This window comes from Saccostrea cucullata, unplaced genomic scaffold (assembly GCF_032062105.1).
Source record: "Saccostrea cucullata isolate Sc308-1 unplaced genomic scaffold, CSIRO_AGI_Scuc_v1 ctg5296, whole genome shotgun sequence".
NCBI classification, from domain to species: domain Eukaryota; kingdom Metazoa; phylum Mollusca; class Bivalvia; order Ostreida; family Ostreidae; genus Saccostrea; species Saccostrea cuccullata.
This window is the reverse complement of record NW_026930559.1, coordinates 24,720-40,621: the sequence shown is the minus strand read 5'-3', so window position 1 is coordinate 40,621 and position 15,902 is coordinate 24,720. Positions and strand designations below refer to the sequence as shown.

The 15,902-nt window shown below is 33.7% G+C and overlaps 1 protein-coding gene across 1 annotated transcript; it reads left to right on the top strand.

Annotated features, from left to right (window-relative positions):
• The first annotated feature begins 412 nt into the window (after positions 1-412).
• Positions 413-4,152, top strand: LOC134229081 (transmembrane protein 169-like). The gene is made up of 2 exons (XM_062710789.1): positions 413-519; positions 3,452-4,152. The coding sequence occupies exon 2, from the start codon at positions 3,459-3,461 to the stop codon at positions 4,149-4,151; it is 693 nt and encodes a 230-aa protein (XP_062566773.1). The 5' UTR covers positions 413-519; positions 3,452-3,458; the 3' UTR covers position 4,152.
• Positions 4,153-15,902: the final 11,750 nt, after the last annotated feature.

The window sequence follows — 15,902 nt, the reverse complement described above, 5'->3', positions numbered from 1 at the left end:
ATGAGTTCACTTTTAACAAGAGTTCACGTACTTCAGTGCAATCTGTTTCAAATCACTTACAATGAACTAAACTGTTTAACGGGACACCATCTCAGTGACAAACATGCACAATAACAAAATACAAAATATGTAAATAGTCTAGCCTACTTGGCTTACCGGAAAATGATGTCAGCCGGATTCGGATCGAAAGTTCAAACTGAAATCATAGTCACAAAAATGCTTTACATAAGAAAATAACTCGGTAGTAAGGTAATAATCAATGTCTTATAAATATTAGTAAGCAATAATTTTCAAAAAAATAAAGCACAACATGCTGATAAAGAAAGAAACAAGTTGAATCTCATTCTAATTACGGCTGATATTTGTTTCTTCTTTATCCGGAACAAAAACGTTGTCGTTCGAATAATATGTTTTTCAAGCATATTAGAAACGTTGATTGCCGTCAAATTTTCCCGAATTTACCCATTGTCTTTATTTTCAGATGCAGTAAACGACATAATGTCGTCGTTATGATAGCAGGTAACTGAACACTTATGTTGTTTAAACCTATTTGCATATATACCTTAACCAATCCTGTTACAATAACTTGTCAGCAGCGCTTCAGTTTACTCCAACCAGCATACTGAACAGGTCCAGCACAATCACTTGATTAAGCTATATAGCTTTATTAAGCTGTTCAAAATAGCTTGATAAAGCTATTTATATGCAGTTTTTCACAAAAAAGTTTTTTGAAAGAAATAAACAAAAAGTCGCAAGTATTTGACTATTCATATATGTATTGGTATTCTATTATTTATTTTTTTTCTCTTCATATTTTATTATTATTATATTATATGTAATGTAACAGAGACAAGTTTGTGCCTCTGCTGAGGATCAAACCTGGGACCTCTGGCTTACCAGTCCAGTGCTCTACCGATTGAGCTAAAGGGTTAACCCACTAGCCCAAGCTAGTAGGATGCCATTAATCTAACACTACCACATGTAATGCTAATATACTGAAACGCAAAAGAAACGCAACAAGCAGTAATCTACAAATGTTTGATTTTTTTATCTAATGATTTTCAAAAATGATTACAGTAAGGCGAAACTCACTTTTCAGAACATCAGAGATTTGATAAAAATGTTAAATGTTTATCTTTTTACTTAACTGAGTATCATGTGACTGTTTAAACACCCCCCTTCCAGCCATTCAAGTAAAACAGGCAAGACTGCCCTAAACAACAATTGCATCTTAATTTCTACGATACAATAGGTTCATCAATATCGAGATCTGAGCGAATGAATAATTCTTTGCCATTTTTAAATGCCCGTTTTTTATATGATTAGGCAGAATTTTCTCTAACTTACAGCAGTGTAGCCACCCTTGGACTTCCGGTACAAGGGCTGTCCTTAATGCATATGATACGTAAGACCCTTTTGAGGCGTAATGTAGTTAATTTTTGCATCAGCAACTCTCCATCACCTTTTCATTGAAATTTCCAAGCTAGAGTAATGGAAATGCGTAATTAAGCCATTTTCAAGAAGCCTTGGCATCGTAGCGGGAAACGAAAGGAGAGATTATTTTTTGAAATATTGTTGCATTACTTATGATAAACATTACAAACCCTTAAAACTCCATAATATTGCCAAATATTTTGTTAAACATGCACTTTTTGATTTCTGTTAAGCAGACTCAAGCTTGACTTCCGGTTATGGTATGAAAATCGTTCAACCGTTAAATTACTGATGTTTACCAAACTGAAGATATCCATAATTTTAAGATACAAAATTCTCTACTTTACATAATTATTTTCCCTAAAGTAGTGTGTTGCGTTTCTTTTGCGTGTCAGTATATTTCATTGTGAACTACTCTGTATATCAGTATTTCAAATCTGAGAACTTTTACAAGTGAGGATGATGTCAATTTTGCATTGTTATAATAATGATTATATTGTTTGTCTCTTAATTGTATATGCCCCCAGAGGGCCCTTGATTGGTGAATAAATAAATATATACTATGTACTATGGACTATCAAAAATACAACTTAAATCATAGAAAGTTCTTACATTGCTGCTGTTGAATACTTTAAGCAAAATATGAATTTCCATTGTTTGAGTAACTATGTGTGCGGTGAGGCGTGTGTAAGTATGATTGCTTCTCATTGTGCTGAACTGTTGCTAATCAATTATCCTGTTGGCCATAACTGGCCTCCTTTATAATTTCATTCAAGAAATAACTGTGTGGTCACTCATCAATAGCCCCAAAACTTTTAAAACTTTGAGTACAAAATATCTCAAGGAGACGCAATTTAGTGAGTGATTTTTACATGCATAGTATTCAGAAGAGAACAAAGTTTAATATTTCCACTGCACCTAGGTGCGACTTTTTGCACATGTTGAAAAAATAACACACTTGAGAAAAAAGTCTGAAAAAATAGCTTAATCAAGCTATTCTGAATAGCTTAATAAAGCTATATAGCTAAATCAAGCTATATAGCTTAATCAAGAGATTGTGCCGGACCTGCTGAATGTTTCACAAATGAACATGCTGACAGCCTCATTCACTCTAGAAGCTTATAAATAACTTTTTGCATACATACCAAAGTAAAACTCAGAGAATGAAAGAAATTATTGTTTAAAAACATTTTAAAGCTTTTAACAGTTGTATAAAATAAATGTAAGAAAATGATATACATTCAATTGTACTTTCTTTTTCATACCATGATATTTTTTAAGTCAGAATCACATGGACTTGAGACAATCTTAGCAAAATCAGGTATATAGTATAATAGGGGAGAAGGGACCTAACGAGCCGCCATTAATTCCTCAGTGCCTCGCTTCAAACTCTAAAAACTTCGATTTTTATTAAAAAAAACATATGAAAAAGTTTTGCCAGTCGACAGGCAGAATGTTGTCTTTAGTGTCATAAATTTATCATTTACCTTACTTCATTAAACTTAGAAAAAAAATATGCAAACTTCCGAGAATTGGGTTGCCATCGTTAAACCAACACCATCTTTTTCATGCAATTTTCGTGCATTACCTGAATTTTTCCACACTTGTCATCTGTTGCACTCTATCTTACAGCAACGTTTAAAAATATAACTGCTTTTGGTCATCCTCACAATAATTTAGGGACAGTTGATCGTCCATCTCGAGTGACAAGCTCCATTTTCACCTTCGATTAGCCTCAGAGTTCAACCATTATAAAATGCATTTTAGCATAACTTTTCTGGAAAACTTTTCTTGCAAAAATTTAATTTTTAAAATTTATGTTATTGACTTGGCTATAAGCTTAACTTATTCCCTTTACACACTACCATCACACTACTTGGATCCGAGCTTCAAATTTCTAACATGCATCAAATTTAAAAGTGAAAAAGGTGTTGACCATAAATGTTTTTTTTTTTGTTATGGTATTTTCTGTCAAAGTAAGATGTATACTAGTATATTTAATATTTTTTTAATGTAGATATGCTATGGCCTCTGAATCCAACAAAGATAAAGAAAACCAAGACATAGAAAATGAAAGTACACCTGTCATTTCAACTGAGGAAGACCAAACAACACTAAAAGACACTGTTACAGAGAAAAACAATAAAGAAAGTTCCGGTGACAAAGATCAGGTCACACCAGGTTACCCCCTGCAGCCAAAACCTCCTGTAGTCCGGTTCTCATCTCACAAGGGGGATAACTGTGAGCAGGTGGAAGTAATTGAATACACAGACACCGAGGTAATGGACCCAGATTCATCAGCTGATTCCAGTTTATGCGGGGCTACAGCGGGGCCACATATAGCTCTCATGACTGTACTTTTAATCCCGGTTGCCTTTTTCCCATCATTAACGGTGGCCTTTTACTATGGTGCCTGGACATGGTACAACTTGTACATTTATTATAGTGAGGAGAGAACAGTTTGTCATAAGATATTCATCTGTCCTATCCTCATCATTACCTTCCCTCTAACTGTTGGATTGAGTTCCTTAGGAATAGCGCTATTTGCCGCATTTATTCAGATCTCTTGGTCTTTTTTTAGGTGGAAGATAGAGTTTTTAGATTTTGAAAAAGGTTTTTATGGATGGTTGTGTTGTAAGATAGGATTGCCTATGTGTTCTCCTTATGAGGTTTTAGAATACACAGATGATTCAGAACTTCAACCAATGAGAGCATGATTTTATTATTTTTACACTTAGGGACATGTTTACAAAAACTCAATCTTTATTTAAATTTGATATCCCAGTGGTTTAGAATTAAGAATTAGATCTAGATTAAAGAGAGTTTCATTGAGATTTATTTTTCTGTCCGTCAAAGAAGACAAAAGCATGTGTCAATTATACCTTTTTATGTCTATTTATTAGGTTAGTGATTTTATTGAATTAATTTGCCTTTTCAAGAAAAAATACTTATATTATTATTTTGTTAATGATCTCTTATTGTTGTGTATTTGTGTGTCACATGGTACCATGACTTATATGATGCTGCAGATCATCAGTGGAAATCACATTCTTTATGATCAATTTGATTTCCTCTGTAATACTGGAAGATAATTTTTTACTTTTTGTTATTTTTTTTTCTGTGGTTGTCTTTCACATGCTCATATTTTCTATGATATGTTTATAAATGTAGGTTGTATACATATTACATTATTTGTAATAATTCATTCTCCACTTAACAGGCACTACATTGTTCAGTTTTTATGTCTGTCCATTTTATTTTAATTTCTCCTTGGGTTCATCCACCATATGTCCACCAGTACAGTTTCATTTATGATGTGCAGGAACTGCACCCTCTGCATTGTCAAAGTCTTTGTGCAAATTATATGACAAAAGTCTAAAATTCTGTTGTTCAGTTATCATTTTTACTCATCTTTTTGAAGCTTGTACATGTAATTCTGGTTATGAAAAATTCAAAGATCAAAATATATGTATCTTATTGTACCCCCGGCTTGAAAAGCGGGAGGGTATATAGTAATCAGGATGTCCGTCTGTCTGTTACGCTTTGGGGTACCCATCTCTTATCTGCAACTACTCTCATGCCACTGAAAGGAATTTAATGAGATTTTCACAGAATCTTTGTTATATAGTGCCATTGTGCACCTTCTATTTTATTTTTTGATTGGACACACATTTTTGGTTTTCTAGAGTAAAACATTGACACTGCCATTTTTTTTGTGTAATGTTGAAGGATGTCCATCTCTTATCCACAACTCCTCCTATACCACTGAATAAAATTTAATGATACTTTCACATACTATTAATGATACTTTCACATACTTTATTACATAATGCCATTGTGACCTCCTATTTTACTTTTTGATCTGACACTTATTTCGGGTCTCCAATAGCAAAACAGGGACTTTGTCATTATAATCATATGGGAAGTGGGGGTATCATTTAGTGAGCTCGTTGCCCACAGTACCTCTAGTTGAAAGTTATATTAAATGTCAGGTAATATGCATTTTGTAAATGCTACATGTAATATCAAGCTGTTGATAGTATTTGAAATACCTTCTTTTCGGAAATCAGGGTTTCTTGTGTAGATATGAAAATATTCTTTTTTTAGCATATTGTTACATCATCCACAGTATGAACAAGCAACTCTCTTGAGCAATTACATATACATAGTTTCATTCTAAACATTTCTTGTTTCTCATGAACATAGCTGTGAATCAATAATTTTCATCACAATAATTAATATATTTATAAACACGTGAAATGTGCTTTAATTTACAGATTGTGTCCTTAAGCATTTATTCTTCTTTTACCCGGTACTCATTGTGAACTAAGTTTGGGGCCAATAATAACTTTTTTAAAAAGAAATATACATGAAAAATATTCTTTTAAAATTTTTCAGATAATATAGCTACTTTTGTCAGGATACTGGTTGATCTGTTTATGACTAACTACATTTTCTAGTTTATATTCATACACTTATTGTATTGGTGGAAATTCAAAGAAATAATAATACACATGTATAAGTATTATTAAAACACGCATGATAGTCTGCAGCCATGTTTTGCTGTAAATTTCAGACAGTGTATAACATGTATAAGTTAGAAAAAATATTAGCACCAAGTGCAGTTGTATTAGTGCTCATTTTTGTTTATTCAAGTTAGCAGTAATTAATAAAAGAACTGTTTAGTTGACTGTTAACAAAATGTATTTTTTATAAATACTAACATTTGAATGTTTTGGTAGACTTCTTTATGCTTGAGGCTCTAAATCATTAAAAATAAAATGTTTATCTAACTCTAGCTAATTTGTAATTTTAATTTTAGAAATATTATTTCCTTAAAATAAGAGATATATTGCCACAAAGCACTGTACACTTTGCTTCACAATGTTTAATCAGTGGATAATTTAATAAGACTCAATGTACTCCTTTTCAGCATTGGGGGGGTTCTTCAATTGAGGAGGGAGTCTTCAAATGTTCATTTGGGAAGAGGCACTTAAATTCATTCAGCCAATGCAATTGTTTGTTTACACCCTCACAGGCTATATATAGTTTCTGTAGCATTTGGAACAGAGGAGTAAGGAAGGGTACTACAGTAGAACTCATTTAGTACGAAAACGGATATTGCGAATTTACGGATATCGAAGTTATGTTGGATCCCCAGCTATATAAATTTAATGTTGGATCCCCAGCTATATAAATTTAACAAATTCCTTTTACCGATATAACGGATTACGGATATAGTGGTCCTAGTGACTTCCTTGTAACCGTGTTTTCGGTATCTATATTATATTATAATAAGAAACACATTTGGACACCTAACTTGCACATCAAAGACACCCCCCTCTGAAGTATTTAATTGAAACCTTTTTTTCTTTGGCCACATCCTCATTAATTTTTATTTTCTTAGTACTGAAAAGGGCAATAAATGATTATGTCTAACAAATATGGTTAAACCAAACAGAGGAATCTGTATTTCGCCCTTTTCCTTATTTATCCGTGAGAGGAAACACGTACTTTGGGTTAGATGGACGCCAAAAGAACCATTTGTGGCTATGCTGCCCAACATACACAGTTCTAGCTAACTCCTAACAACCATTCATTGACACCTATTCCATGTTAAACACTGTCAATTCTGACATATCCGCTGGTTAATTGCTTTATCTACCAGATATATGCGTTAGAAATTGAGACACACACAGCAATACTGTTCTCATCCTCGTTAAAATGAATGATGAAAAATTAAAATTTTCATATACCCGTAAAAAATCATCACGCATATTCTTAAAACAAAACGAAATTCACGTTTCATCTACGAACAATTTCTTATTAAATAAGTTACGAGGAAAGCCTATTTTTTTGGTCAGTGCAGTAGTTAGATTTTTGATTTGCACAGGTGTTACCAGAAACCTGTAGCTTACTCTAGACGAACTTCTTTAAAAATTGCAACATTTTGTCTACACTGAAAAAAAGGAGCGGGGCATATTTTCAATATAATAAATGTTATGTGTGGACAAAAAAAGGATAAAGAGGCAGCCCCCCCCCCCCACTTTATTCGATGCTACGTTCCAGAAGTACATGTACAAATACACGTATTTAGAAGACAATTTATTCTCTTGAGATCAACAGACGATTTTAAAAGTTTGTCAGTTGTGTATCAGAATTTTTAATATACTGGTAGTAAATCTTTGTTACATTGTAAGGAAAAGATGCTGATGAGATATTCTGCAATTATTCCTACAATGTTGTTTTTTCCTTTCCCTTTTGTGTTTGTGTGTGGGTTTTTTTTCGAATACACCGTATACAACGGGTAACGCGGGGGAGTCGCTAAAAAGTATGGGGGAGTCGTTTTCAACGTATGGGGGAGTAGATTTTCACCGCTTCGGAGTCGGAAGAGATATGGGTCACGTCTTTTTTCGGTATTTATAAGATGTATTTACAAAAAACAAATATCCCACGGAAGATGGCAATAGTTAAGCTTTATTTTGGTCATTTGTCCGGCTGTCATATACGTCTAGTTTTCTCAAACACTTCGAAACTATTTGTCAGTTTTCATATTTACGTTGATCGGATGGTAAAAACATGTATGATTTGTACAATCTACGGCTTGCGTAGGGATTCTCACAGTTAAAACAGCGAGAGAAAACGTTTATCTTTTAAATGCAACAGCTTAAACTTGACTAGACTTTATGAAAATTAATAATTAAGACATTTTCTCCTCAGACAGTAACGGTTACGTAGGGGGGAGTCGTTTATGGGAAAGCACATAACAGGGGGAGTCGCAAAATAAAGTCAAATTCATACTTGGTGTTGGTTTCATCTCTTTTATATTCTTTTATAAGTAAGTAAGTAAATATTTTATTATAGTGACATGTGTATACAGTAATTTTTAACATTCGATATACAATTAAACATATATGTGGAACACCCGGCCCATCGGACCTATAAGTCACTTTTAGCAATAGATATACAATAATTACATGCGTGTGATTTTTCTTTGTCTTATATTATAGGCTTTATAAATAAAATTTGCAGATTGACGAGGGAAATGAGTTAACAGACATTTAAAGAGAACATTTAAATCATTATAATGTAAATTTGAAATTCCAATATTTCTTAGAAAGTCTTGTCTACAGATTTTATATAGATTGCATTTTAAAAGAAAATGAAGCTCATCCTCTACTTCGTTCAGATCACAGAGGTTGCATATTCTGTCTGGAACTGGCTCTCCACGGTAGCGACCAGTCTCGATACGCAGGGGGAGCACCCCACACCGGAACTGCGCCATTGTAGACCTTACTGGTTTCGGCAAGTCCATAGCAACGTATTGTTCAAGACCGTAATCTTCCTTAATAATGCAATACGTCCGTAATTTTGCAGATTTTTGAATATCCGATTGCCATTTGGATTGCTGATTTGAAAGTTGTTTTTGGATAAAAGTTTGAGTATTACAAAACTGCATATTCTGGAAAATGTGGTTTAAATCTGTATTTTCAAAGAGAATTTTCATATGATGATACCAGATTCGGGAATTATTTTCATTACCAGACGCCATAAATATTTTCTTTGTAATCCTATCGTCATCCATGAGGATCATTTTATTCCATAGTCGCACCATGTTAGTTTTGTGTCGCAGACTGGCGGCTGACCATCCACACTCACCACGTACAGCTAAGAGAGGTGTTAATCGGTGAACCCCAAGGAAGTATCGTTGAGCCCGATCCTGTACCATATCAATTTTGTGCGATGTTTCATATCCCCACACACCGCTGCAATAGTCTATTACGGGAGAGACACAGTTATGAAAAAGGGTTTCAAATGTGTTGAATCCAACGTGTTTAAGATGATGAATCTTTGATATCATTGCCCCTAGTGCGCGGCCTCCTGATTTTGCGAGGTTTTCTATGTTTGTCTTGAATCCCCTGTTGTCATCAAATATAACACCTAGATATTTGTAGGAGGAAGCATACTCCAGAATGTTGTTTCCGAGGTAGAATTTGTAGTTGCTCTGAGAGAGATTCCTTTTTCGAAAATGCACAATTTTAGATTGTTCTGGATTTACCGTTAAGTGCCACTTTTTGAACCATTTCGAGACAACGTTTAGACTATCCTGCATATCCTTTTCATTACCAGCAATAAGTGCTATGTCATCTGCGTAAAGGAGAATATTTAGAAAAGTATTGTCCATTTTAACGCCTCTACCGAAGGAATTAACTTCTTTATCTAGGTCATTAATAAATAGAGCGAAGAGTGTGGGGGAGAGGTTGTCTCCCTGACGGACTCCGGAGGTGCAACGAAACCAATCCGTGTAGTACCCTGATAACTTTACACAGGATTCCGTGTTTAAATATAACGATTTTAGCGTATTATAATAATTTCCATCTACTCTGTTACGTAGTAGACAAAATTCTAATAATTCCCGGTCCACTTTATCGAAAGCTTTCTGGAGATCGATAAATGTAACAAATGTAGAATCTCTGCTTTGTATCACATTATTCAAAGTAAAGATGTGGTCTTCACAACTTCTGTTTTTTCTAAATCCATTTTGTTCATCAACAAGTATTTGATTATCTTCCAAGTAGTTTGACAGCCTGTTATTTAGGACAGAACTAAATACTTTAGACACAACAGACAGGAGACTTATTCCTCTGTAGTTCATGGGAATTCTCGGATCAGAATTTATATCTTTCAATATTGGAAAAATGATAGCCTTTTTCCAAGTTGTTGGGACGATGCTACTTTGGAAAATACTTGCAAATAGTCTGTGCAGGACATTTACTACCGATTCATATTTCAGTATTTCGTAAGGTAATTCATCCACCCCACACGATTTTCCATTTTTAGTTTTATAAACAACTTTTCTGATCTCTCCAATACTTAAAGGTTTTTTATTACAAAGTACATTAAAATTTCATCATGATAATATAATAAACAGTAAAATGTATAACAAAACATTGATCGAATGTGTTCTCTAGATCTGGCCAAATGTGTTTCGTCGACCCCTCGAACAAAACTGTTTGCCTTCGGCCTAACAGTCTCCTGCAAACAGTTTGGTTCTTGGGTCCGACAAAATGCATGTTGCCCTCGAACCCTGTTTATGAATGTTACTGGTTGCCTCAGACTGATTCTTGTACAACAAGTTACTTTGCTATGTGTTCTCGAAACTGCGAAAGGGGAGGGGTAAAGGGGGTATCATATTCTGAGGAACTGTATATATAGCTGGGGCAAGGAAAGAGAGGGTACCATGATAATGAGATGTATACAGAGAAGAAATATTTTCGTATTTCCTCTTTTAAAAGTTTGTGATTATTTTTACATTGGCACTTTTCATTTCATTTATCATACATGTAGACATACATTTCCAGCGTATTAGGTAATATGCAATTCAGTCCCATCTTCAGTATTCATCCTGTATATTTAGTTTTTATTTACCTATGTGTATTAATCTCAGATTATCCAAAATATTCTCAATTTGACATACTTATTCGTTTGTGTCTGAAGATGTGTTATTTTATATGATAAATAAATAATAAAAAAAATAATTATGAATGATATCTGTGAACCTAATCGAGAGAATATACCAGTTAAATTTAACCCCCTTCCCAAAGAAAAAGTCAAGTGGCGCGTGCAGACGCATCAGAGAGTTGCCTTTTTCTAATTAAAAAAATGGTTGATATTAATTATCAAGAAATTTTCCAAATTATAAATCGGGTTGTTCTTTTTTTATGGAAAGGCTTTCATTGGCGGAAGTTATGGTTCCTGGATTCGTGGATTGAATTTTTGTGATATACATGTACGAAAATTACATATTGAGGGGGACGGTCCTGTCCCCAAGCATGTCCGATGATATATAAGCCAATTGTTCATGTAATCTATATTGCTGATTTTTTTTCTAGAACTGATAAAGCCACAGAAAAATCTCTTTTCGTAACTTCAAATTATAAAGTAAATAACCAAACATAGATTTATAGATATCTACGAGTAAATAAACATACATGTAGGTAATCAGAGATTACAGAGCTCACCTCAACGAATGTTGTCTTTAAGTAAGGCAAAGTCACACAATTAACCAACAAAAAGTGTACATTCCAAAAAGGAAAATATTTAAGAAAATTTTGATCTGATACTTTGAAATAGACCTACATTAAAAATTTAAACTAGTTCTTCTTCATGAAAATGTAATTAAATCCAGCATCTGAAGGAAATTTGAGAGTCTTCATCTCTTGATGCAACATTTGTGCAAGTTTGGTTTATACAATGTCATATAAGCCTTATAGTTTTTTGGTAATAGACCTGCACTCATAACTTTTACCTGGTCTATTATCTGAAAAATGTATGTCGAATTCAGCATCCGAAGCAAGTCCATTAATGTGCATCCTAAGATGTATCATCCATGCAAGTTTGCTCATTATAGGGCTCATAGTTAATTGGAAATGAAACATCATCAAAAACTAACATTTTCACTCATTCACAAAATGTAGGTCAGATTCAGCATCAGAAGCAAGCCCGGCAGTATGCATCCTTAGATGTATCATCCATGCAAGTTTGGTTATTTAAAAAGAACTCATACATGTAGTTACTTGGAAATGAATCATGCACCAAAAGCTTTAACCTGTTCACTCAACCGGAAAATGTAGGTCATACTCAGCATCCGAAGAAAGCCTGGTATTATGCATACTTAGATGTATCATCCATGCAAGTTTGGTCAGCATAGGGCTTATAGTTACTTGGAAATGAAACCTACACCAAAAACTTTAAACTGTTCACTCAACCGGAATATTGTATGTAAGAATCAGCATCCGAAGCAAGCCCGGTAGTATGCATCCTTAGATGAATCATCCATGCAAGTTTGGTTAATGTAGGGCTTATAGTTACTTGACAATGAAACCTACACCAAAAACTGCACCAAAAATGTTAACCTGCTCCAAAAACATTAACCTGGTCATTCCTTGGCTGAAATTGCAGCATCTGAAACTTTGACTGGTACAATGAAACACACTAGAACCATCTTCTATGCATGTCTCATTAATATAGGACATAGAAGTACTTAACACGAAAACTGCTCCGAAAAACCTCTATCTGGGACGCCGACGCCGACACCGACACTGACGCCGACACCGACATCGAGGGTATTAAATAAGCTCCCCCAACTTCGTTGAGGTGAGCTAAAAAGGTATTGACAGTATAGAAGAGATGAAAACAACACCAAGTATGCATTTGACTTTATTTTGCGACTCCCCCTGCGATGTGCTTTCCCATAAACGACTCCCCCCTACGTAACCGTTACTGTCTGAGGAGAAAATGTCTTAATTATTAATTTTTATAAAGTCTAGTCAAGTTTAAGCTGTTGCATTTAAAAGATAAACGTTTTCTCTCGCTGTTTTAACTGTGAGAATCCCTACGCAAGCCGTAGATTGTACAAATCATACATGTTTTTACCATCCGATCAACGTAAATATGAAAACTGACAAATAGTTTCGAAGTGTTTGAGAAAACTAGACGTATATGACAGCCGGACAAATGACCAAAATAAAGCTTAACTATTGCCATCTTCCGTGGGATATTTGTTTTTTGTAAATACATCTTATAAATACCGAAAAAAGACGTGACCCATATCTCTTCCGACTCCGAAGCGGTGAAAATCTACTCCCCCATACGTTGAAAACGACTCCCCCATACTTTTTAGCGACTCCCCCGCGTTACCCGTTGTATACGGTGGAATAGAAAAACATGTTTTGGAGATTTAGTGTGGACGCTAAACAAGGAAAAAATTGTAATGGCCTAGTCAGGAAATATGTTTACTTATGTAAACAAATATATGTTTTATTAAGATTTGAACAAAACTGCGCTGAGGAAGAGAAGCATTTAGAATAATTCATTTTATTATATGATTGAATAATTTAATTATGGTTGTAACGATGTATTTGATTGGATAAAAAATTATTTTATATCGTATAAATGGGTTGCCTACGTCACAATGACGTGCGTCAAAAACGTATCAATCCGCCTGACGTTACATTCAAATTTTGCACAAATTGAAGTCATTTTGTTAGAACAATAATCTTTTTTTCTTACATCAAATCAATGAAAATTAAATTATAAGCAATGAATTTAATACCTACCCATTTTATACGGTATAAACTGGGTTGGAACAGTTTACGCTTTTCTATAAACCGCTTCGCGGTTTATAAAGCGTAAACTGCCCCAACCCAGTTTATACCGTATAAAATGGGTAGCCATTAAATTCATTCCTTAAATAATTTCCATCTCTCTGATTGGCTGAGATCCAACTATGTTAGAAAAATACTACGTTGTATTGACCTGCACGTGACGTTCCAGGTGAATACAAAGATTTATTTCCTAAACATTGATCTTAAAATAGATCGGGAAATTCCAAATTGATACAAATCGTTTTGGAAAGCTATTTAAACGACTATGATTTTTTTTTTCACGTGAACAAAACATAAGCATATATATTTTCGGGTGAGGGTGGTAAGAGGGGATGCAGGGACCTCCTCCAACACTTTAACTGAACAACAATTTTTACTTTTTGGTGGTCACTTTTGCCTGATAATACTCCTTCATTTCAAAATCTATCCTATAAGAAAACTGACATATTTTTTTTTCATGGAAACTAAAATTGATAAAAAACATTTCTAACTGCTACGACTAGTAAGGTTTATTTACATTTTTATTTTGCCTAATTCTCTCTTGTTTTTGGCTAGGACTTAATCAAATGCAAAAAAGTAATGAGCTGTAGCTGACCCTTCGGGCTCGGTGAATATTGTACTCCTCAGATGGCTAAATCATTGTATTGACCGGAAAACAGCAATAATTGTATAACAATCATGTATAAATTGATTAAGTATATATACACGCATTAAGAATATGGTGAATATACAGTGTACCACTAGCTATTATCACATTTTGTAAATAACTATTATACTGTTTGTTCTGTTTAAGAATCATGTATGTAACGTGCTCAAAGGGGTCCCGATTTGAAATAATAAGTATATTCTATATGCATTTACAATTTTATATCTAAATAACGAACAGCTAGTATTCAAACTTAAAAATCCAAACAATACAAAAAAAGAGTAGAGCAAAGATGGGCCTCTAAAGCATCAGATGGGATCAGGTGTCATGGAGGCATGAACATCCCTTGTCGAAAGTAACCATAATTATAGTCTAAAAGGTTTGTTTGTTTCTGCCATTTGTCATTGAATAAGACAGAAACTTTGATTTAAGTAAAATTTTAAAAGGATTTTTATATCATTTATTTTGAAATAAGCATGACAACACTGTTGATCACGAACAGATATATGAAATAAATTATCTAATTAATATCTTCTTCTGTTCCGGGTTTTTAATGAATCAGACCAAACTGTAAGAGAAAATAACTCTGAAAGAATTTTAATGATTATTCTAGTATATTAAATAACCATGGAAACAGCGATTTTAATCAAATTTGGTATGTACGGACTGACATAACACACATTAACAAGCACAATCTGTTCTTACCTGAAAAGGTGGTGGAAACCAACCGCTACATGATTGAAAAAGATAAAAGGTCAAAAGAACCATACAGTGCATGTATTGGGCTTTAAATTCCAATCCGAATTTGTAAATTTATTAAAAACAAATATTATACAAGATTCTTCCGGTGCATTTGTAGCTTTTATTAAATTCAAACAGTATGTACATCCTTTAAACTACCAGGTGATATTTAAGTTTGGTCACAGGACATAACTTTTCTATAGGTGTTAACTCCATGTTCGAATTTGTGAACATGACCAATTCTGACACATGGAATGACTTAGCATATATTTTAATTTTGTGTTTGAAGTGATGTTTTGATCTTTCACATGTTTTGAATGTTTTCCCACCTAAATTATTGCTTTCTCAGAAAAAAAGAAACATTTTGTAAACTCACGAGAAAACCAGAGATCACGTTTAGAGTTCTATAAAAGTAGCCGAGGAGCTCCAAATGACACTCCACCATCGCCATCCCCCAGTCAGGTATACTCACTTCTTTCCAAGGTAAGAAATATAGATTAAATTAAAAAGATTTTAAAAAGTCATGATTTCTTGGCAAGCAAAGCAATTCTACTGAATAATTCTTGTTTCTCTCAGAGAAAATTGTTGTGTATAAACATGTATGCCCAGATAGTAAACATTACATAAGTTGTTGGTTATCAGATTTCATTTATATCTAAATTATTGTTTATATCTAGCCACTCAGAATGACCCATTGTGATACACATCCAGCGAGCACTTCGATATCACTTTAATTGAATTTCAAACCTTTAAGGTTTAAATTTTCAAATTTAAGAATGACCCTTTTCTTAAAATTTCGTAATTAGAGAATACAATCTTCATCATAACTTAAACTAAAAAGAAGAAAAAAACTGTCCCCTAATTTCAATAAAAATATCTTTTTTATTTTAAAAATATACAAAAAGAACAAAACA